This window comes from Prunus mume, linkage group LG6 (genome assembly GCF_029339155.1).
Source record: "Prunus mume cultivar Tortuosa linkage group LG6, ASM2933915v1, whole genome shotgun sequence".
In the NCBI taxonomy this organism is placed as follows: domain Eukaryota; kingdom Viridiplantae; phylum Streptophyta; class Magnoliopsida; order Rosales; family Rosaceae; genus Prunus; species Prunus mume.
Window position 1 is genome coordinate 19,524,790 of NC_142703.1, and position 23,876 is coordinate 19,548,665.

At 36.3% G+C, this 23,876-nt stretch overlaps 2 protein-coding genes across 5 annotated transcripts; one reads left to right on the plus strand and one right to left on the minus strand.

Annotated features, from left to right (window-relative positions):
• The first annotated feature begins 4,992 nt into the window (after nt 1–4,992).
• On the plus strand, nt 4,993–11,186 carry PPA6 (pyrophosphorylase 6). 4 transcript variants are annotated; one of them, XR_016127881.1, is made up of 8 exons: nt 4,993–5,357; nt 5,871–6,031; nt 7,053–7,153; nt 7,302–7,483; nt 7,919–8,017; nt 9,162–9,430; nt 10,058–10,206; nt 10,778–11,186. XR_016127881.1 is itself a non-coding variant. In XM_008238854.3 (6 exons), exons 1-6 carry the CDS (start codon nt 5,100–5,102, stop codon nt 10,868–10,870), a joined length of 894 nt encoding a protein of 297 aa, XP_008237076.2. In that variant the 5' UTR covers nt 5,011–5,099; the 3' UTR covers nt 10,871–11,186. The 4 variants fall into 4 exon arrangements, 1 of the variants encoding a protein (XP_008237076.2); XR_016127882.1 differs by having other exon boundaries at nt 10,141–10,206; XR_016127883.1 differs by lacking the exon at nt 10,058–10,206 and having other exon boundaries at nt 5,021–5,357.
• Nucleotides 11,187–13,989: 2,803 nt separating this feature from the next.
• Nucleotides 13,990–23,220, minus strand: LOC148916361 (putative sphingolipid transporter spinster homolog 2). The gene is made up of 16 exons (XM_089054749.1): nt 23,062–23,220; nt 22,374–22,505; nt 21,590–21,691; nt 20,401–20,505; nt 20,160–20,235; nt 19,280–19,354; nt 18,995–19,097; nt 18,847–18,912; nt 17,830–17,911; nt 17,151–17,248; nt 16,916–16,992; nt 16,649–16,762; nt 15,216–15,335; nt 14,907–15,035; nt 14,695–14,773; nt 13,990–14,359 (listed from the first exon to the last, which is right to left on the minus strand). Exons 1-16 carry the CDS (start codon nt 23,169–23,171, stop codon nt 14,226–14,228), a joined length of 1,602 nt encoding a protein of 533 aa, XP_088910875.1. The 5' UTR covers nt 23,172–23,220; the 3' UTR covers nt 13,990–14,225.
• Between the last annotated feature and the right edge of the window lie 656 nt (nt 23,221–23,876).

Here is a 23,876-nt window from a genome sequence, read left to right on the forward strand (position 1 = left end):
TGTCTAAATTAACGACCTATTCTTAATCATATGGCCTCTTCTTATTCTTTCTCCAATTCTCTCCCTGCCCCGAACCTTCCTTCCGTCTTTTCTATCAAATTTGAACGCAAAAATTATCCATTGTGTGGTTGGCGCATATCATTCCTCTATTCCCAACCTAGCCCAGATTCCTAACCTAGCATATGAGGTCTGGCTTCAGCAAGACCAACAGGTTCTCTCCTAGATCCATGGCTCTCTCTCCCTAATGCTCTTTCTCTTGTTGCGCTCAACACCTCGGCTAGTCAGACATAGGTCAAGCTTGAGTGTCATTTCACCTCCCCCATTGAGTCTGAGTTGTGCCAAGAGTTGATAAAGACGGTGAGCAGTGATTTTTCCATCACTGATTAGTTGGATCGATTGAACTCCATTGCTCAGAATCTTGCACTTGCAAGTGATCGGATAAGGACTTGATTAATCACATTCTTGCCACAGTGGGTCTTATGTATAAGAACACAGTTACATGGGGCGCTTTCTCGTGAATGGCCAATTGATTATGTTAGTCTTGTGGCACTACTCTTGTGTGCTGAACGACAAGGCGTCGCAACTTCCTACTAATACAGGTGCTACTATCTTGACCATCTCTCATGGCAGCCATAGTTCAAAGAACGGCAGTTGTAGCCGCAATTTTTTTAGGGTTTCTTCAGGTGGTGGCGATAATTACTATACTAGGTAGGTGCATTTGGTGGGTTTACCCGTGGTGGAAGTGGTGGTTTCAACTGTACCGATAGTGGTGGTGGGTCATCTCACGGAGACTTTTCTTCGTCTTAATTTGGTGGAGTCGGTGTTTTTGGAGTTTTTCTTGCTATGATGTGCGTATGAAATTGCAGTGTTTTCAATATTGTGGGTTTGGGCATAACGCCGCTGACTACCTCACTTGGGTTCCTATTCCCTCTTTTAACAATCGTGGGCATCCAGCCCAACTGTCTGCCTACCACACTCATCTACCATGCATCCTTGGCTCGTGGATTCGGGTGCCAATGCCCATGTTGCCCATGATTTGGGGCAACTTACCAATCCTCGTGATTATCATGGAGGAGATCATGTTAACGGCGTTCTTGGAGGACATATTTGGAAATAGCCAAAGTGGGGACTTCTTTGGTTTGTACCCCTACTTCTACCTATGCATTACCTAACACTCTATTTTATTCTCATGCTTCTTTTAATATTTTGTATATTAATCTATTTTGTGTTGATCATAATTGGTAATCTTTACCCCATATGTTTTTGTGTGTAGAATTTGGACACTGGGACGATCCTTTTCTAGGGATCGAGTAAGAATTGTCTCTACGGTCTCTACCCGATTGGTCATCTAAACACAAACATGGTGTTCTAGTAGTCTTTTCTTCTAGTGTTCAAGGCTCTTTATTTTGGGGGTGTATATGATACCTGGGCTCCGGGCGGGGGAGATGTAAGAAAAATTACCAACTTAGCCCAAGTATTGTATTTGGTTATTTACTAAAATCCCCCTTTGGCGGAGAGGGGTGGATCGTTAGTGTGGACGATTTGGAAGATATAATTGGAGGGCATGTATGGTTAGGTTCCATTTGTATACTTGGTGGAATCTAGCATATCTTAACCAAACCTTTTGCATGGGCTCGCCGTGCACTTGTATGGTCTGGAGAGGCTTACCTGTCTTATAGTTTAGCTGCTTTATCTGTTTTTGGTGCTCTTTGGCACTCCCGGCTTGGTCATTTGTCGTCTTTTATTTTTCAGCATTTAGTGTCCTAAAATAAATTAACACTCACTAGCAAAGTTAGTGCTTCCTTGTGTCATTCGTGTCCTTTAGGAAATGGTCATAAATTGTCATTTGAATTGTCTCTTTCAAAATCTTCTTGTCCTTTAGAACTTGTTCACTTCGATATTTGGATGTCTCCTATTTGTATTGTACCGCCCCTCTTCCAAAAATTCCAAAAGGTTATCAATTCTTCATGGTATCATAGCGATTTAGCCCACGTGTGAAAGCCCAACGATCACACGTGTTCCACGTCACCCAATATGTATTATCCACGTGTTACGCTTAAAAATTCACTAACGTGCGGGGGTGTGAGAATGTGAAGGTGAAAATGTCCCACATTTGAAAGTTGAGAAACCTAGCAAAGGCTTATAAGTTAGGCTACTTTCTCCATCGCCAATTGGTTTATGAAGCTTAATTATGTCATTGATTGTAATTGATGTACATTTATATAGGGGTTACACATATTTTGTGATTGATTGTATATTCATTACTTCATTGTCCCTTGTAATTATATACATGGAATAAGGTTGTGATGGATGTGTAAGTTTGACAGCAGCCTTTCTATCTTTTGTGTGTATTTCCTTTCACAAGATAGGGCACCTTTCCAAGTACTAGAGAAATTTTAAGTTTGATATTTGGAGCCACAAGCGAACTTTGTCATTTTAGATATTTTTTAATTTTTTGGGTCGAGGTCATTTTAGATACTTACCATTAAAAACTTGAGATCAAAGACCTTGCTCATTTTGAACAAGTTTACATCTAGTGTTAGGAAGTAAAGCCTAATTCATACAATGAGTCTTTTAGATGCCTAAACCTCCAAGGCTCTTTGCCCTTACAAACTTTCTCTCAATTAACAAGGTCAATCTTATAGCCTTAGGCTTTCTCCAACCCATTTGAGGCTAAACCCAAATTTTCCCCCTCCAAAAATTAACTATTTGGATTTTGCCCGGACTCAAATAGTTTTTTCTCCCAACAATCCGGACTCAAATTTGAAGTACGCAACTTTATTAAATTGTTTAAGAATGGTTTAAGTCTTATTATTATTATTATTTTATATTTTATGGTAATCTTTTTAAATAACTTCATAATTTAATTTTTTGAACAATTTGACCTTAAAAAATTGAAATTCTACAAATATAATGTTTTTGGTAGATTATTTGAGAATTGAGTGGGTATTTATAGAGTTTGGGGTGAGTTCTGATGTTGGATCGAATTTAGATTAAGTTAAAATATTATTTTGATATTTGGATTTAAATTTCAACTGTCAAATCTTTTTTTTTACCGTTAAAATAGCATAGATTTAATATATATCGTTGATTTAAGTTAATATTAGAATATAAAAAAATAAAAAAAATAAACAAATAACATCACTACAAGCCAAAGGCAGCATCTTCCACATGGGCTATCGGCGGGCCCCAGTGAAGGAAAGCTTGCACATGGGCTGCTGATATAGCAGGTCGGCTCCACTAATTTTTAGGTCCAGGCAATACTTGGACTCCTATTTGGGTCCAAATTTGGGTTTCCCCAAATTTTAGCGCATTCATTTTCTTCGGTTGTGAGAGATTTTGGGCAATAATTTGGGATTTTTTGGGTTTGGCCTCATGAGTTGGAGATGGCCTTATAAGTTATCACCATTGTAAACCCACAAAAGGTCCCTGTTAGGCTTAACCAATTGATTACAAGTATACATGGGAAGTTCAACAGATTGCATAATATGTATTAGAATAACAGAGGAACAAGTGGTTACCCAAGTAAACCCAAAATCAATGCTTGATTAGCAAAGAAAAAGTGGGATATATAGAAATTCCATAACTAACAACCTTCAAAGACTTCCAAGTTTCAGAGGATACATTATTGTTGACAATATGAGATAATTTCTTCGTGGATAACACAAAGATATAAGGGGATAAAAGGTCATATTTCAATTGGCTCACTGTTGAATTGAAACTTCCCCAAACCCTACCACTAGGAGAGAACCTTTCAATTAGCTCACCGTTGAGAATGACTTGGTACCTAAAAACATGATGAGAACAAGTAACATCATTAATGAAATCCGAATGCAATCATTATAGGCTTTGAAGAGGTCAATTTTCCAAGTAATAAATTCTTGTGCAAAACCTCTTGTTCAACTCGACAATACTGTTGTCAACAATCTGCTTCCCTGGTATGAAATTAGCTTGAGTTGAACTAACAACCTTCTGTATGATAGGTTTGAGTTGAGTTATAGAGCTAGGACCAACCACTGCATGATAGGTTTGATGCTTGGGCTATAGGTATAAATGTGAGATATGCGGTTTTGAGCTTTTACAAACCAAACCAAAGTGCTTACTTGTATCTTAACGAATCAAGTTGAAGAAAAAAAAAAAAGGTGCAAAACGATAGAAGAAACTAATGAAAATAATTGCTAAGGAGAAATCGATGTCAGGGATTCACATAAAATATGATAAATTATATGCGAGTTAGTTATGTGAGTCATTGGTCCAATGGTGGAGGATGCTAAGAGCTTGTGGAGGATGCTAAGAGCTTGCTATCACAGGTCACTAAGGATGATTTTACCCATATTCGTTGTATTGCCAATGGTGTGGCCCATTGTCTTGCACGCTTCGCTTTCCATATTGGTGCTCTTGTGTATTGGTTTGAGGAACCTCCTTACTTTATTTCAAATGTACTTTTTAAGGATTGTAACAAATAGTTTCGGGTATGATCTTTAAGGGGACGGGGGATACTCTTTTAAGGGCAAGGTTCTTTCTTCCGCCTTGGGTTGAGAGGGTAGGCTACTCAATTAATCCGCTGACCGAACTCTTATGTATAGAAAAACTTCCCTTAGGACATAGCCCAATTTTTATATTTGGTTCTTCTCTTATCAATAAAATTCTATCGCCATTTTCTCAAAAAATATACAAGTTAGTTATTGGCCGAGTAATTCCTTCACTTTATTATTAGAAATCTCAAGTTGGAATCAAATACTATTTTGGGCCTCCCTTTCTTTCTTTCTTTCCTCTTGTTGTTTGTTTTTGTTTTTTTTGTTTTGGGTTTTCAAAGGCCTCCTAAAACGGAGTTGTATCGGATCGGATCCCGGTTATTCTCCTATAATCGTCGTCCAACGTTTTCACAAACATGTCCGCATTCCACCCTGTCACTCACTGACACACACATACAAAAGACCAGCCAATCCAAGCTTACCACTTGTTCCGTGGTTTGAAAAAGCCCAAGCACAAAAAACAAAACAAAAATTAATAAAAAAATAAAGAATAAAGCACACTATCGCTTTGACACTCCTTTCAGTCATCAGCTATCACTCTCTCTCTCTCTCGCATCAAAAGCCATGGCCACCGCGAGAGTGCTAACCGTCGCCAATGGTTCCTGCTTGCTCTCCAAGACGACGTCGTTCCTTGCCAAACAGGGGCCGTACAGCACCAGCCTCTGCTTTACCAGAAGAAGAGCACCGTCGTCGTTGTCTTCGTCGTGCCGGAGGTCCTTCGCTTGCACAGCTATCTACAACCCCGAGGTTCAGATCAAGGAGGAAGGGCAGCCCGAAACCCTAGACTACCGAGTCTTCTTCCTCGACCGTGTTGGTCAAAAGGTTAATTTGGTTTTTTTCCCATTTTTCGGTTGAATCCTTCTGTTCTGTTGTTTGTTTGGATTCCGAGAAAATAGAGGAAATGAAAAATGTGGAAGCTCCTCATAAATGGGGTTAATACCATTTTTATGCATTACGGCATTTGGATTTTTATATATTCAAATGAGATATTTGAATTGATTTTGATTTTAGACGGCATAGATCATTTGCTTCTTTGAGGTCTCTCTCTTTCAAATTTGAATTTTATTTTCAATTTTCAGGTTTCCAGACTGATATAATGCACCTGTTTGTAATTGTAGAAATATGGTTTTGTGTTTTCTTATTTTGAGATTAAGTTCTGACTGTCTCTGAGTGATTCTTTGTTCGAACTTGTATTTAAAAGAGTGAATATGTGTATGCAATTGTAAAAGGAATTTAAAATTCCCAGTGTCCAGACACATGGTTGGGTTTCTACACGCTTATAAGTTGACTTTTCTCTCAGTCTGCTAAAACAACGTGTTGGTTTATATAATATAGGTTTCACCTTGGCATGATATACCTTTGCAAGTGGGTAATGGTGTATTCAACTGTGTGGTTGAAATACCCAAAGAATCGAGTGCAAAGATGGAGGTTGCTACTGATGAGCCACACACTCCGATAAAGCAGGATACAAAGAAAGGAAAACTTCGTTACTATCCGTAAGATTTAGTTTTTACTTTTCCTAAGGTTATATTATAATGTTTGTCCTTCTCTTGGTGCTTGAATATGTTACTGTTGTATCAAGTTTAATTTTTAGCTAAGGCAGCATCATGAATTAGAAGATAAGTCATTGTTGGTGCAGATAATCTTTTGTTTTTCAATTTCATAGATGCACAGATTTTATTTGTTTATTTGCCCTGATAGATGCACACAGAAACAGGTTGATATGTAAGTTTAGTTGTTTTTGGTGCTCCATCGTTTATTTTTTAAGGTAAGGGACAATAATCTATATCAAGCGTGTAGATGCAGCCCCATTTTGCATGTGGAGAGGCATACAAGTGCAAGGAGCTCTTGAAACATATTAGTGTATCCCCATCCTGCAACCTGCAAACCAAGAAAAAAAATGGGGAATGGGGAATGGGGACTGAATCCAGGACCTCTTTCAAAAGTTTAAGAATTTAGGAAATGGCCAACAATATATATCAAGCTTAAACTTTCTTCCTATAGTAGTGAGTCTCATCCCACTAATCTTACTTTATTTCTTCCTATTGAAACATCATCACATTACTCACATACTCTAGTAGTTACCCATTAGCCCACTTCCAAGTTCCAACCAATCCACCCTCATTCAACAAATCTTTCTTTCTTCATGCTGTAACCCCATCACATTACACACGCAAACCCTGCTGGGAATCGCATATGTGAAATGTTGACTATCCCCCACTTCCGTTAAACAATTTCAATAATATGATTTAAAACTAAGGTTATTGTAATAATTACACATTACCCTTCATCCAACTTACTCCTTTCATCTTACATATCTAATGGCCATGGATTTGATCAATTACTCTTCTCACTTTGAGAGCATACATACATATATGTTGGTGTAAAGCATACTTTCTCTTTTTTTACTGCAACCACCATCACATTGCACAGATAGCGTGTGCACGATCTAGTTTTTAACATATAATTAAATTCCCTGAAGTTATCTTTTGTTAGTAACTTTATAATCCTTCTCAGCTACAATATAAATTGGAATTATGGATTGCTTCCACAAACATGGGAAGACCCATCCCTTGCTAATAGTGAAGTTGAAGGAGCATTTGGGGATAATGATCCAGGTATGACTACTTATCCTTTTTTGCCAATTTCTGTCCTAGCTGAGTGTTACCTAAAGAAGGAAATTTAAAACCTTTGTTTTTTTGTTTTTTGTTTTGGTGTGTCATCTAAACCCTAATTTAAAACCTTTATTTTTGCTACAAATTGTAGTTGATGTTGTTGAGATAGGCGAAAGTCGGAGAAAGATTGGTGAGGTTCTCAAAGTAAAGCCCTTGGCTGCATTAGCTATGATTGATGAAGGGGAACTTGACTGGAAAATTGTTGCAATTTCATTGGATGATCCCAAAGCTTCTCTTGTCAATGACATTGATGATGTTGAGAAGCATTTTCCGGTATGTACTGCTTGTTAACCAAGCACTAACAGATTTCCCAATTACACACTCACCAAACATAGAAACCTTGATTAATGGGTATTTATTGTTTTAGTTGTTTTGAATTTTTAAATTCTTATGATTACTATATGAGAAATGGATATTAGTCTACCCTCTCTTTTGAGCAGAGTGGGTAACTATGGCGGGCGCTTACGCTAAAATGAAAATGGTGATACATGTTCTTTACAAAAAAAGAGGATAAATATTCTTGTAGAAGACAAACGCTTTTTGTTGTGCATAAGATCACGTTTACCCCTATCAGATCTTACTTTATGCAGAATGAATCCGTTAGCCACATTAACATTTGTACTTGGACATTAATAAATTGCTCGAAAAAGAATAATTACGGTAAAAAGTGCCAAAACCTGTGGGGCTTAATGCTATGGTTTACTTCAGGGGACTCTCACTGCAATAAGGGACTGGTTTAGAGACTACAAGATCCCTGATGGAAAGCCTGCTAACAAGTTTGGTCTTGGCAACAAGGCGGCAAACAAGGTAATTTTACAGTTATCTTTCAATTGCTATCCTTGAATTTATTTTGAATAATACTATTGGTTGTTTTTTTCCTTTCTATTTTCTAATTGTATCTAGGTTGCCAAGTTGCTATTATCAAGAGTCTTTCTTTATATTATTTTTGCTTCTTTTTATTTTGCATGGTTGGTTCCTTTAATGATTCAGTCACTAGTTACCAATGACCTTATGACCTAGTAGCACAGTCCTCCTTGCCAAATGCAAGTGTTGCAAGGAGTCATGACAAGATTTGAGTTCAAAACTAGTTAAGGGGAAAGGGTTAAGGTAATTGAAGGACTACTCCTGTTTTAAAGTCCGTTTCTTTGTTCCAATATATATAGTGATGGGCTTAGAAAATGCATTGCCCAAGTACAATCTAATTTTGGATTGTAAAGTCTTCAATAATTGCATATGTAAAAGCATAATTCATGTCAAATTTTGACTGTATCAAGAGTTGACTTCAAAACCAGGCAGTAGGACTGGGGGTGGCAGAGGTACTCGTTTCCGATGCAGTGTATTTATTTGTTTTTTATTTGGTTTGACTTGTTTGCTGGAGTCGATATTGAGCAATAGGGCATGCTTCAAACAGAATTCCACATGATGTCCCACAACATGAAGGCATTCGAAACATGATTGTAAATCCAACAGCCTTTGCTGGACGGTTATTTCAGGTGTCAACTCATACATCAATGTGGAATTAGTGTAGTAGTCATGACAGGTAGGACAATATACCTGGCATTTTAAATAGGTTGTGAATGCTGTAGTTCTACACGATCTGTCTCAGTCCTTTGGGTTTGACCTTCTGATGCAGGAGAATCTACAGGGCTTTCCAAGACTATGTGGCCAACTTGGCTTGGGTTATACTTAGTTTAGGGTTTTAGTTGTTTCCTTGTCTTTTATTTGTCTTTTTTGAGTTTTATGTTTTATTTAGTTTGACAAATGATAGTTATACTCCTAGTCCTTCCAAGCACTCATCTGATCGTCGTGTGAGTGTAAGTATTTTGGAGGGGCATGATTAAGTAGTTATTAGTATGCAAGGGGTAGGATGCTAGGGCTGCTGTAACCCTAGTTTAAATATTCTTTCAAGAGGATTTGTAACCTAGGTCTACACTTTGGTTGGACATGGTAGAAGTTGTTGATGAGGAAACCAAGCCCAACAACAGAGATGGCTGAGCTGTGGCATATGATTGAAGATTTGGGAAGAGTGATACAAGCTCTTCAATGACAGGTACCTGTGGAAGCCTGTGCATAGATTCCAGAAGGCAATTGCAACTCCTTGGACATATCAGAAGTGGTTTTAAGGATGAAGGTTGTGAAGAATATGAAGAAAACCCCTTTCATGATGCTAGAAACCAAGAATATCGGGATCATAGCAGACAGTTAGTTTTGATTATTCAGGTATGGTTTATGATATCGTTGAATGAGTTTGGCAACCAGTTAAGTATAAGTCGAATGTTTCGTTGATGAAATTTTTGATGACTTGGAATATGATGGGTTTTCTTATTATTCTAGATATCCTTGCCAGTATTTAATTGTTGTTCATAAGATGATTGCAAAGTTTATTTGGGGTTAGAACTTTTGACAAAATATTTTGATGAGTGAAAAAGAAGTTGGTGTTGAAAAACTTTTGGAGGAAGATGGTGCAAGAAATTCTTGAAGACATCATTGAAGATAAGCTCATAACCCTAAATTCCCAGGACCAGATGAATTTTTTAGATAATAATACTTCTGAATGTGTTGATTTTATTGGGGTTGAATTTTTAGTTTGTGATTGTCAAGAGTTTGGGTGATCATCTAACTCAGTAGAAAATTGATGTCAAGAAATAACGGGTTTCAAGATTGATAATTGAGAATGAATGTAATGGTTTAAAATGAGCCGATATTCCAAGTATCTCTTTGTTTGGATGGGAAGTATTCATTCGAGCCCAAAAGTCCAGATGAGTTTAGTCAATGACATTAGAGATAATACTTGGACAACCTTTACCAAAACAATTAAAATTGAAGTTTGCTATCTTCGATGGTAAGTTGCAAGCTGGAGATAATTTGGATTGGAAGGCAAGCCAACATACGTGATCCTTACTGAAGTTCTGGCAGCTTTCTCATGGCAGTCGAGTTTTTCCCAACCTGGTGGATTTGATGCGGGAGCATATATAAGGCTTTCCAAGACTAAGTGGGTCAGCTAGCTAACTTGGCTTGTGATCTATTTAGTTTATGGTTTTAGTTGTTTCCTTGTCTTTTATTTGTTTTGTTTGAATTTTATTTTAATTTAGTTTCGAAAATGATAGTTATGCTCCTACACTTTTATAAGTAGTCATTTGACGGCCATGTGAGTATTTTGGAGGGTTAGGATTATGTAGTTATGTAAGTAATCAAGGGCTAGGATGTGAGGGCTGCTAATCCTAGTATATATAGTTATTCTTTTAAGAGGCTTTTAGTTTGATGCAGCATTTTCAGAAATTTTAGGCTATGGAGTTCTTTGTCGGGTCATTTTTCCCTATAACTCAATTATCGATGTTCCAACTCTGTTCTATTGCTTGTTATCACTTATTGCTGGAATTCTTTCATAGTGTGGTTTGGTACTGTTGCAGCAACTAGGCAGTAGCATATGGCTTTTTACCTTCTTTATTTACTTTTCTTTAATAAGCATAAAATAAATATAATGCCAAACATTAGATTATGATCTCTGTGTGTGTGTGATTAGTGTTCCTTATATCTAATTTTAGAAACATTTCTTGTCATGAACAGGATTTTGCGCTTAAGGTCATAACCGAAACCAATGAATCATGGGCTAAGCTTGTCAAGAGATCAATTCCTGCTGGAGATCTGTCACTCGTATAGATGGTTGCTAGAAGTGGAACTCCAGGCATTTATTATTTTGTACTTTTGGCGATTCATTAGAGATTTTTCCGTTTGACGAACCAGTCGTGTTATTTAATGAATGTTACATGAATACCCTTTTTTTCGCCATCCAGCTGGAATAACCCCCAAGTCTTCTGTAGTATTTTGTAGCATGTTACTTGGTCTCCTTACTGGACAGTTGAATATATTTCATTAGCCGGTAACTACGCTTCTGCTGTATGTATGGGGTGTGATTTCACCAAAAGTACATTTCAAATCAGGTAGTAAAGTAAATTTGGCTTTGAATTTGGAAGTATTCCTTTTCTGTTACTGTTGCGACGCTTGGCGAATGCCGAACTGCTGGAATTTTCGCCTTTGACTTTTGTCATGATTCTTGTGTTCCCCCGTAATTCTTTTTCGCCCCCCTCTTTGATAGATTGTAATCGAAAGCTTTGAACAAGTGTGTGTCTATTCTATCTGTAAGTCAAATGCCAAGGAAATGTTAAGGGCTAAGCTTGAAACCTCTTTTCCAATGCCAAAGAAGCTTCATCCATGCACATTTCCTGGCCATGATGGTCATGATCTGCTCTAGCTGTTGCGGACAATTGTTCTTATTTGAAACCCGTATCGTTTTGAGTGGTAAGACTTAGACACCAAAAATAGTTTGTTGTAGGTGGTGCCATGGATGAAGAAACTAGAAATTAACAGAAGGGTAGGTCGGTGTGCCTTTGAAATTGACATAAAGTCCTCGTGTATATAATAAACAATAAGACATCGATTAAGTGAGAAATTACTAATACCAGCAAATAGAACAGTCTGGGATGCGCATGAGTGGCCTTAAAAAGAGTAAAATTTCAGCTAACGATGGTTACCAAAGCTACCCACATTGCACTCTTTTGCTTATTTTTCTTACTAAAATCCTTTTTCTTGGTTTTTCCTTTTTGTCTAAAATACTTTAAAGTGATTTTTTGTTACTTTTTTTTTTGTCAAACGGAATAGACTTTTATTATATAGAATTTAAACTTGGAATTTATAACCTCCAAATTTCATATTTTTTCCCACAGGGAGTTTTCAAATGTCTTGATTTTGTTATCCAGACACAGGAATTGGTGTATGTCGATTTACAATTTCTGATTTTTGTCCAAGTCCCAAGTTTATTTCCCTTGTTCACACACATCGTAAAGTCTGATAGATAGGTTTACATCACTAGTGAGAGAATCAAATAGCCAAAATGGTATGAGTGCTTCAAACGAGCCTAATAATGTACTTCTGGTATGGGAACTAAACTCGAAAAGCTCTCTACGTTCTGCGCATAAGAACAGTGAACACAACCTGAATATATATAGTACAAACAATCAACAAACAAAACTATATTGGTAGACGTAGACCTATGTTTGCTCCCAACTCAAGCTTGTTGCCTCTTTTGACTGAAACTATACTATTCACACAATCAACGGCTTGCACCACATTGCTTCCACTGTAGTGGCTAGCAGTGGTCTTGAGGGGAAGATACTTAACATATCCCGTCCCGGAATTGTAGGAGACAATACGTCCATCTGTGGCAATCATAAGAACCTCGTGGCTATTCCAAAACAACATTACATTTGGATAGATGTCCGGTGGGAGCTCATTAGAGGTGAAGCATTTTGTCCAAGAGGATGCTTGAGCGTCAAGCAACAAGTCATCCATCAACCATATTTCAAAAATGGCACCACAAACCTTGAAGAGTGCGATGGATTCTTCATTCCACACTGCAAGCTGTTTGCGCTGAAAGGGGATCATGTTGTAACCATCCGGAGGCTTCACACAATGAAAGACCTTATCACCCCGAATCAAACCATATAACCATATACCTAAGCAATTCGCCCGCGCATCTATGTCGCTCGTCTGCGAATTATTCCTTGCGTTGCTCAACTCCGTTCCAGTAAAAAATTCATTTGAAGCATGTTTGGATATGTTCAGGCCAAAATCTAGTAGTTTCCATTTCCAAAGAGTCATTCTCGAAGAACCGTTACTGTTCAATGTGTACATGCCGATCGACATTGGCAGGATTAATAACCATACGCTCGCCATATTGTTCTTCACCACTGTATAGAATGTGAACAACTTTGTAGGACTAGGACATAGTTTTGGGATCATAGCCAAATCCTGTCTTCAGAAAGAATTTCAAATTCTTTTATTGGTGGGTTGTAGAAAAAGTGGGTGTCTTCAGAAATAGAAGAAAGATGCCGTCACGACGACCTACAATTCCTACACGGCTATATTGCTCAACCTCAATGATTTGGCGTTGGCCTCTATTGTATAGACCCATAAAAGGCAGAAAATGAAGATCCTCAACAACACAACCAGCTAGGTTATCATTCAACAAGTCACCATTTGGAAGATTAAGTAGTGAAAGTACTATTTTGTCCTTGTAGATGTTGATGTCCGGCGACCAACCTATGGAGGCATAGAGCTTGAAAAGGACATGTGGAGGTGGAGGATAGGTTGTCAAGTGCCGGAGGTACTACCAACGATGGATAGTTTATTATTGAGTGAATCGCATAAGAGATTTAGGAGGCAGTCTTGATAGGCTTTGCCATTGATATATATATATTATGCTGTACTAAGTCTCTTTAATACCAACTCACAATATAAGTAAAGAAGAATGAACTACCTTAACAGCTTTTTATGCTATATTTAGAAACAATAAAAATCCAGTTTGGTATTGTTGATAAAGAAATAAGGAATTTTCTTTTAATGCGGCAAACAATTCTGCTGTGCACGCTATGGGTGGCTCAGGTTGACAAATAAAATCTTTATTTGTTGTGAACTTGTGATTGCAAACAATCTGCATCGGTCAACACAATAATACCACTAACCCGTGAAAGCTAATCAATGAAATAGATGAAAAATAATTTCTAATCCCCGGAATGAAAAATCATTCACACCTACCTTCATTTTCTCCTTTTCTTCTATATATCTGTTTTTTTCACAACATAAATCAAGACACTTAAAGCTAGGGATATATCTTCATGCGTGAGAGACTCATATATGAAGAATGAATTTTACTTTCACTACGTTTTGCTATATTTAGGTAAAGCACAAAATGGTATAAATACTTCGTAAAATACATGTCGTTGCACGAGAAAATGCTCAAATTATTAATTTGCATTTTGTACAACCCTTGAACAAAAGTTCAAAGAGGAAAACAAATATAAACACTTCCATTGGAAAATAAAAATGTAAACAAATAATTTTTAAAAGGTTGCACTCTAGACCATATTTACAGGAATTAACAGAACCTACCAGGCTACTAGACAAGACCTGAATATGTGACAGGTTGCAATCAAAGCTAAGAGAAAAAGGCCAAGTCTTAGGGTTCAGAGGCAGATTCAGTTGTTTCTGTCTTCTTCCCTTTAAGCAATGGTGTTGTGTTTGACTTTTCAGTTGTCGTGATCTGATTCTCACTTTCTTCGTTAAATCTATCCACGCTGTGCAGAAAGATTCCTGTAGGGGTATACAAACAACGATTACAAAAACTCTAGGACTGATATCAGTTTTGGTCCCTCTCTATTGTGCCAATTATTGAAGAGCCCGTAATTATGAACTCGATTAAATTTCAGATAAGTTGATCATAGTAATGTATGCAAAGAACCGTCTTGGGAAAGGAAAGAAAGAAAGCACAAAATTAACTATAGCTGTTTTCCAGAAACCCGAAAATGTTGACTTAGTTATTGGGAATTCGTCGAACATCCTTGCCCTTAATAAAATTCTATTGTCTCACAAATCATCAGTTGGAATGGTTCCATAATAAAGTAACGGAATCACTAACTGCAACTTACCTATAAACCATATTCCTGCTGCTGGAATGAAAATAGATGTTAAAATAAGAGCAGTCACCCTCCAGTTGTTAATGGAATCCTGCGCAGTCAAAACCAGACCAAAGCCAAAAGGAAAAAGAACGTACTTAATTAGAATGTGCAACTCATGATTAATAGGTTCATAGTACAGATGAAAGGAAACAGATCGGTCCATGCTATATAGGAAGGCAAACCTGGAGAACTCCAACAAGAGGTGCGGAAGGTACATCCCCAAAAAGGTGAATTGAAACAGTAGAAATAGCCATAGATAGTGGCCTCATACTAGGTTTAACACAATGGAGACAGATGTAATTTACAGGGCCCTGCATAGGTAAATTGAATATTCCAGTTCAGTGAATATTCCAGTTCTGGCAATAAATGTCTTTGTACAGTGAACATTCTGGTTATAGCAATAGATGTCTTCCGCGCTAACAGTTTAATACGGTAACCATCTAGTTCTTAAGCCAAATAATAGGAAAAAATTTCTTACAATAGGAATGTACCTGAGTTGCAAAGACAAGTAGTTCCCCAACTGCAAAAAGAGCTAGGAAAGCATACATGTTCTTGAAGCAAAAGGCACCGAAGCAACATACTCCTCCAAGTAACGTTACTGCTGAAAGAAGCTGCAACAAAGTCCAAGTACAGTATTTAAACATGCAATGAGGAAAAGAAACAAAAAGGAAAAAAAATGACTGGGATAATGAATACATAAGTTCATACACAAGCAATAACAATAAGACTGCAAGAAACCTTTACAAAGTTTTCTCAAATTTGTATCAGAGAAAAACCTTTAGTTCTTTGACTAATTTTAAGGACAAACCCCAAAATCCCTGGGGAAAGCTTGCAGTGCAACTCCATTTTCATCTTCTATTCCTCATAGAAGTATATGAAGAAAGGCATCAGCAGTCAATATACGCCATAAAAATACTTTAGGATGAGGTCATTTTTGTGTATACTACGTTAGCTTGTATATTGGTGAAGTATCTTATTGCTTTGCAATGTTATTCATATTCCATATCCATATACTACTCTTCATTTTTATTAGAAGAAGTAACCATATCTATAACCTTCTGATGTCTCATAAAAACAAAATCACAGAAGGGTTATTTTTTCTGATGGTTAAAACATGGGATGTTGCATTTCAAAGCAACTGGGATTATCTTTCCCAATCGCCAAAGTTTTTAATCCCGCAAATGGGTCAGAGCATTTCATACATCTCTTTGTTTCTGTGCAATATTAAGGAATACCACCGAGGCTGGATACCCAGGAGACATTAAATTTTGGAGGACTATGCCACTACACTGTTTCTATGGAGATCTTTTTCATCCCTCTTTCCTCAGAACTACCTCAGGTGTCTATTCCTCTAGTTTGCCTTCTACTCAATATGAATCTCTTTATCTTTTGGTGGAATTTGATCCTCCGTGTGTATATGCATGCATGATTTGACATTTAAAAACTTATAAACTTTGTTGATTTACCACAATTCTCAGAAATTAAGCCAGTAGAATGTGGATCAACAATTAAGATACTCACATGCACCCTCACATGTGGGCCTAACGTGTGGAATTCAACTTAAATTAAGAAGTTGGACTTATAAGGATCTGATCTCAGGATCTCCTACTTTTAGGTTGGAATCAGGGTCTCCTACTTCGATTAGTTGATAACTTTTTGCTGGTTTACCACTACTCTAAAAAACTAAAGCAGTCAGGATGTGAACATTTACTATAAGAAAAACAAAATACCAAATGCCATAATGAAAAAGATCTACTAAAAGAACAAACAAAAGCCAAAGACCAAGTGTCAGTTTGAAAAGGCAATGGACTAGCTCAGTTTTTCATGCACAAAGGCCAAGAGAAAGAAAATAATGCATTCGGTAAATGTTAAGCAACAGTATCAAGAAAGATATTCTAGATCCCAATAAACACAGAACACCTACCTTGAAAGCATTAGAGATAGTGCTATTGATATAATCCAGAACAAAACCTCCTGCTAGTGTGCCCAATATTCCGCACACAATTGTAATACCTCCAAATATCAAATCTGCATCATTCTGCCAAAATACCATGAATTTAAAGCAGGGTTACCAAGTTTATCTAGGTCCTATACCCAAACCACTATCAAACATGATCATTGAAAGAATAAAAAAGAAAGGAAAACCTTATATTGAATGATACAAATCTATAAAGTCAAGTTAAATGCTTACCATATGATATATATTATAACCAGCCTTAGGCCCCCAATACGAGTATGCACCTATGACAAAGTTGTATGCTATATAACCTAAGAATGAAAATTTCACAGTTTCAGAGAATTAGCACATAGATCATAAACCAAAGAAATTCAGTCTTTATTTTATTTTATCAACAACCATGACCCAAAGAAATTCACATACAAAATATGGTAGGTAAAGCAAGGTGGAGAAAAAGAAAGATAAGTACCTAGAACATTAACAACATAAACCTTGTCAACCAAAAGCACCTTCATATCTTTCATAAACCTTGAAATTTGATTCATTATTTTTGTCCCAACTTTTAGCCTGCCATAAAATAAGACCTTAGGTATCAGATACACAATTATGTTTATGATAACTGCTATAACTTATGAGCATAAGAGCATGTGACAACAACATGGGAAGTTAAAAGAACCAATAGTTGGCCGGTCAAATGTAACACTGTCATACAAGTGGAACCCACACAAACTTCATCACAGAAAACCAATAGTCTGTTCAGTTATCCTTACAATGTCTAATGCAACCCCTTACAGTTGAAAACACATGCATCTAAAAATTTACATTTGGTTAATATTCAAGTGAATGCTTTGTGATGACAATTAAGGTAATCAAATCTAAAAACTGTTTATTGATAAGCTCCATATAGTTTCTGCTAACAAAACAAACACCTAAACATATATGATGCTAAAAATAATTGTACTAATCCACATATCTCTCTCTCCCATCAATCAAATTGGTACTAGTCAAAGATAATTTAATCCACAATAATTATTGCATTGAATCCAGAGAAATGAATCAAAGGTCCCTACGAGGTCCAGTGGCAGTATATACAAGCCCAAATCTAAAAAATATATACATATATATGAGCTTATGGATGAGTGACTCACTCAGAAGATTTCTGTATGGTAGAATTTCTGAGACCTTCCTTACTGGAAAAGGAACCATCTTTACCATTCAAATTATCTGAACCTATGCAGAGTTAAAATTAAAAAAAAAAAAAAGATAATTAGCAATGTCAATGGGAAAAATAACTATCAAGACAAATATTAAGAACAGAAAGGAAATTTTCTCTATCCTGATAAAGGAAAAAGAGTGACATCAAATATTATCACAGGTTACCGGTCACAAAAGGGGGACAAAGACTAGGGAAAAGGTGATAATTCACATAATTGAACTTTTAAAACACATATTTTCCAGCATATGAGTTCATGCTTGTATTATGTTATATGCCTAAGAGCATATCCACTAACTTGACCAATAGTAATAATTCCTTTGTAATCCATATCATGATGGTCAGAGTTTGGTCAGCATCATGAACTTCAAGCTGCTACCAGGAAACTTAATTGCGAAGCAATCTTCTTACAGGATAGGCATTTAGAGATTTTGCATGAAAGTTTCCCTCTTTTTTAAATAAAAAAAGAAAAGAAACAAATTTACATCCTGAAAACAATAAAATTAAATAGGGAGTGGACAAGATGGCCACACCAAGGAAAGCACAAACCCAGTTAAAGCAGAGAAACAATTGTACTCTTAAGGTAAGGCATAAACAAAACAACACAGGACCTCATTAATTGCAGCTTTCCAATGTAACCAAATTGTCATGAAAGTTTATTAGACAGACCTATCCTAATACAAATTTTTATGTGAACTCAATTAGCTTTTACCCCAAAAGTATAATTTGGGAAAATGCCTCATGCAAAATTAATAAAACTCCTACAAAATACAGTTGGGCACTATAAAATGACAGTAAAATAGCAAAGTTACTCATAGATGAATGCTTCATATCGACAGAGCTAATTGGAGATGTTCCAACTTAACTAAATCTATTGTGCAGCTAGTTAGAGACTTAAAAAAGGCCTACTATCTACAGATACAGCTTTACTCAATATCATATGTATCAGCACCTTGAACTTCTGAGACGGCCGTCTCCACTGCTGTTAGTGCTTTTGTTGATTCAGGATGAAAAAAACCTGAATTCAGAAATCACTTAGTAATGATCGTCAAAACTTGCTGAACGAAAATGAATCAATGCATAAAAGACCAAAAGTACACCTTTCAGCTGCAAAGGCTTCATAACAAATCCTAGAATAGCAAATGGAAGCATCAGGATTGCCTCCCCCCAAAAAGCATAACGCCAATTGGAATGACTTCCAACCTATGTATTAAAAAATGAGAGATAATCATAAACTTATCAACATGGGACCAAGTGAGGAACACCAAACCAAAAGTAAATATGCACTTTTTATGTAGATTTCTATTGTCTAGCAATTATATGTTGACCAAGAGACCGTATTTTCCAAATAAAACTGACCCATGTAGCAAATAAGTATAACTTACCAACCCACCATAAACATAGCCAAGTGCATATCCACTTGGTATGCACATATAGAATATAGCAAGCCACGCAGTTTTCTGAGATAAAAGACAGGGCATAAGTCCGTTGACAGCAGATCTAAAAATAATAGATAAAATTAACAAAGAAAAAAAAAAGCAATGAGGTGGATACAAGTTCAGGAAGAATATTTGGTGGGGTTGAGTAAAGAAAACATACTACTGAGAACATATCCAAAAGCTAGTGACAGTTTAGAAAAAGCCTAAACTCCTACCAAATGAGGCCAAGATGGCACCGCAACTCTAATATACTTCTGATAGTAAACCATCAGAGAGCTTCCATTGAGGGATCCCTCAAATTAGCTTATTTGAGGGACCCCTTTGTAGGGCCCACTCCGCATTGTATTTCACTAATCCAAACCATCTATGTTTTAGATAATCATTCAAAGATCATCTCTATACAAAATCACTTGAATCCGACATCGTTTGACCACTCAATTGTGTAATTGAAATTTTAGTACTTTCTTGAAGCACCGAGTTCATTGATTTTGTAGGATACAATTGGATGTTGAAACGGTTTCCGATTTGTCTAATTTTTTGCAAGGATGATCTATGAATGTAGACTTAAAAAATAGATGGTTTGGATTGTAGGAAACAAATTCGTAGGGTACCCTAAAGGGTGTCCCTCAAATAATTTTATTTGAGGGATCCCTCAATAGAAGGGGGCTGAGTAAACCATATATTCTCTGTGGCAACGCAAACACATGCCAAAGCAAGACTTACCAAAACCATAGAATGGATATAATGAAACTAAATAATATAATATTAATCTCAAATCAAACAAATTCAAAATGTTAGGTATACTATGAAACAAAAGAAATCATACCTGAGGAGCTGGGGCATTATCATCAATGAATGGAGCTGCAAGACTAATAAATGAAGCCTCACCAACACCAACTAACCTGTAGACAACAGAAAAGGCATTAAAACAAGCAAAACAAACCAACTTGATCAAACAGTAGCCCACGTTACTGAATTACTAAAAAATGTAATATCAAAGAAAGAGAAAGAAATTGTGCCAGGGGGTACAGATATAGCAATAAAACAAGAAGGATTAAATTACTTACATGCGGCAGAGAGTAATGGACCAGAAGTTGAATGAAAAACCACAACCAACTGTAGCAAAGGTCCAAACTGATAATCCAACTCCAATGAGCCTAAACGGACTTACACTGCAAAGTTTAATAGATAGATGAGAAATCGCAGAGAAAAAGGCTTAAAACAAGCAGTAGTCACCTTAGCTCACATCGAAGGGTTAAAACAATTTAGTAGCAATAGTTAAGGTTATAGCACTAGGGATATTTGCAATATTTCTATCAAGGTTCTCTAGTAATCACCTTAGAGAAACTTTAACATTTCTCTACAACCAAAGTTCCCTGTAAAATTCTTCCAAAAATAACTCTGCAAATAATTTCTTGCACGTTCATGATCATCAAGGAACCATTGGTATTCGGCATTTTATCTGCACTTGCATTAACTTCAAATTCAACTGTATTCAGTATTAATCTTTCACCAATTTTATTCTAGAGATACAAAATCTTATTTATCAAATTTGAGTTAATATTCTAATATGTATCGCATTCTCTTGTCCATACACCTAGCTGCACTGTGTCTCTATTAGCGAGGAAGTGCCCAACTTTGAAGACATTGTTATGGAGCTCCAGGAAAAAATATTGGGGTAAATAGATATTCATCCTTGGATAAAAAAATATAATTCATTAAGCCTGATTGTTATATTGAATTTTTGTTGTGATCCTTTGATTCGATACATTATTTGGAATATGTGTATGTACATTAATATTCCAAATGTACCTACAAAATATTAATATACAAAGAATTTGTACCTAAGTACATTCATAATAATGCACCTAATTAATGGACCAAGATCAGAATCCAACCTAACACCCAGGTTCAGTGAAAACAAGATCTTATCTAAGGATTCTATAAATTATTATCGGCTTTATTTGAGTGGAGTAGGAAGGATTCCTATTTCTTATCTTCCTGTAGATTTTATCTTCACTAATACACTCTGGCATTTTATTATATCTTTTGTACATTGGTTGTGCCCCTTAGTCACTTAGCCAGAAAAGAAAAAAATCTATACATACTTTTTTGGTAAATATATACTACTAATCACCAAAAAAAAAAAAAAAAATGATTCTGTTCAAATGTATTGAAATCTCAGCTTTAAAGTTATGCACCTGGCTAAAAAATGCTATTCCATGGTAGCCTAATGCGATAATAGGTGATTGTTACCTCTTTGCTAATGATGCAAATATAGGAGAAGCCAAAAGAAGTCCAACCATAAAAGCTGATGAGAGAACTCCATCTTCAAAGTTGCTCAAGTTAAAATCCCCCCTGCATACGAAAGGAAATTAAGGATATAAATGCTGTCCAGGATTAATTATATGGCAAGTAAAACATTTATTAGAAAAGAGGGAAAAGAAATACAATTATTATAGGCATGAAGTCCCAGCAGAAGCTTAAAAGAAAAAAACCAAAGGCATGGAGTCTAAAAGCACAATAAAAGGTTGTACAAATCTTCAAATGTATATCCATGTAAAATATTATGCCCAAAGAAATGGTGAGATGTTTAAGCCAAAGATTAAAGGAATTTAGCCATCTCAAATTCTACATGTTCCAAGCATCATGTAATAAACAGAACAGAAATTTGTTTAAAATGGATAAAACACGGGCAACTGACATGCAACTGCCTCGACCTCAAAGCCTTAACACCGCCTCAGTTGGTGGATATTCTTCACACACCATAGTAAGTACATTAATCAGAGAAAATTTTAAGCAACTTCTCAACTAAGGAGCTCTTAGAAATAGATAAAACCTCTATATCAATAACAACATAACCACATGGAGACAACATTTGTTTCTTTTCAAAACCTCAATAACATTTCTATACCATAGCACCTACAACATTAGACAACATGACAACTCAGCACATTCAAGTAAATGGAATCAAACAATGCATGAAGAAAATCCAATTCGAAAATCAAGAGAATCAAGGAAACCTCCAAATAATTCTTACTGTATCCCGGTACCGGATGTGCATACGCCACTTTCTGTACAAGTTCCGAGGCTCCCATTGACACCATTGCTTGCTATTGCTCCTCGGTCCACATAATTTAACAAGTTAATCACGCAAAAGATAGCAAGTAACCTGCAATCACAGCATAAGAACATTTATTACACACCGAAACAAAAACCAAGATACTAATGGCTCTAAAGTGGTTCACTGGTCTTGCATACCTTCAAATGATACTTGACTCAACCCCAGTTCAATGAACTGGATTATAATTATATTCCTTTACATGATTCTCACCACCCCCTTTCATGTTCAAAACAGTTTGCTAATTTAGCATCCAAACAGTTTTCACTCTTTTCCCTTTTCTTCCATACAACCCACCAATCAAACAATAGTGCCCATAAAGGAAAACAAAAAAAAAACCCAATTTCCCGTTCGGTTGCGCAGAAAGTAGAGAGAAAAACTAAGAAATCAAAGTCTAAAACCAAAATTTCTGAGCCCAACTAAGCCAGCAAATTATTTCTACAACACCCTAGTCGTATACGAATTCTCGTTCCTTTTCCAGACCCAAGTAACAAAACCAACCAAAAACAAAAAACAATAGTCAAACTTTATCTTAATTTCCCATATTTTCTCAGCAACCAAGCAGACCCAAGAACCCAAAAACAAACTGGAACAAATAAAAAAGTACCTCTTGGGCGTGAACCACGAAGGAGCCGGAGCTGCGGTTGAAGCAATGACCATGGCTGGCTCTGCCGAAGGCTTACCTTCTTCAGAAGTCTTTGCTACTTTTTGAGCCATTAGAAGAAGTAATGGTAAATATAATATAACACAATTACTTCAGTGAAAATATCTTTTGGTGAAAAAGTAATGTAAAATATTGATATTTCCGAGTTGGGTTTTGAATGGTGGTTGAGGGCAAGTGTGTTCTTGACCTCTTCCTCCTAACACTGCTAATAAAGTTTGGAGGCTTCCTTTGTTGCCATCAGCCTCTCACTTTTATGTAAAGAGAAACAAGAAATTTGCTTTCCACCATCCTTTTTCACTTTTGGAGTTTGAGTTTGAGAAGGATTCATCATAGTTTCAAAGATCATGGTACCAATTATCATGTTGCCAAAATGTTTAGAAGAATACAAAAAAAAAGGTGTGCTATGTGGTTTGGAACGATGCGGTTTAAGATTCTCTTTTAGTTACAATTACCTCTTTATCCAGCTATTAATATGTTGACGCACTGTTAAATAAATAATTAATTAATTAATTTTAGAAATAAGTTGGTACGGGTTTTTATCAGTTTTAGACTTCGAGATATTCCAATTCCACCCGATCCTTTAACCAAAATTTTCGGTTCAGATTAAATCGAACTTTACAATAAAAAAATTAATTTGGAAACTGTTAAATTTATCGGTCTATGCAGGATGTCAAATACCAACATTAAAATCAAATTTTTCCAACCAAAAAACAAATACATTAAATTATTTTTATGTATTTTTATGAAAAAACAAAATA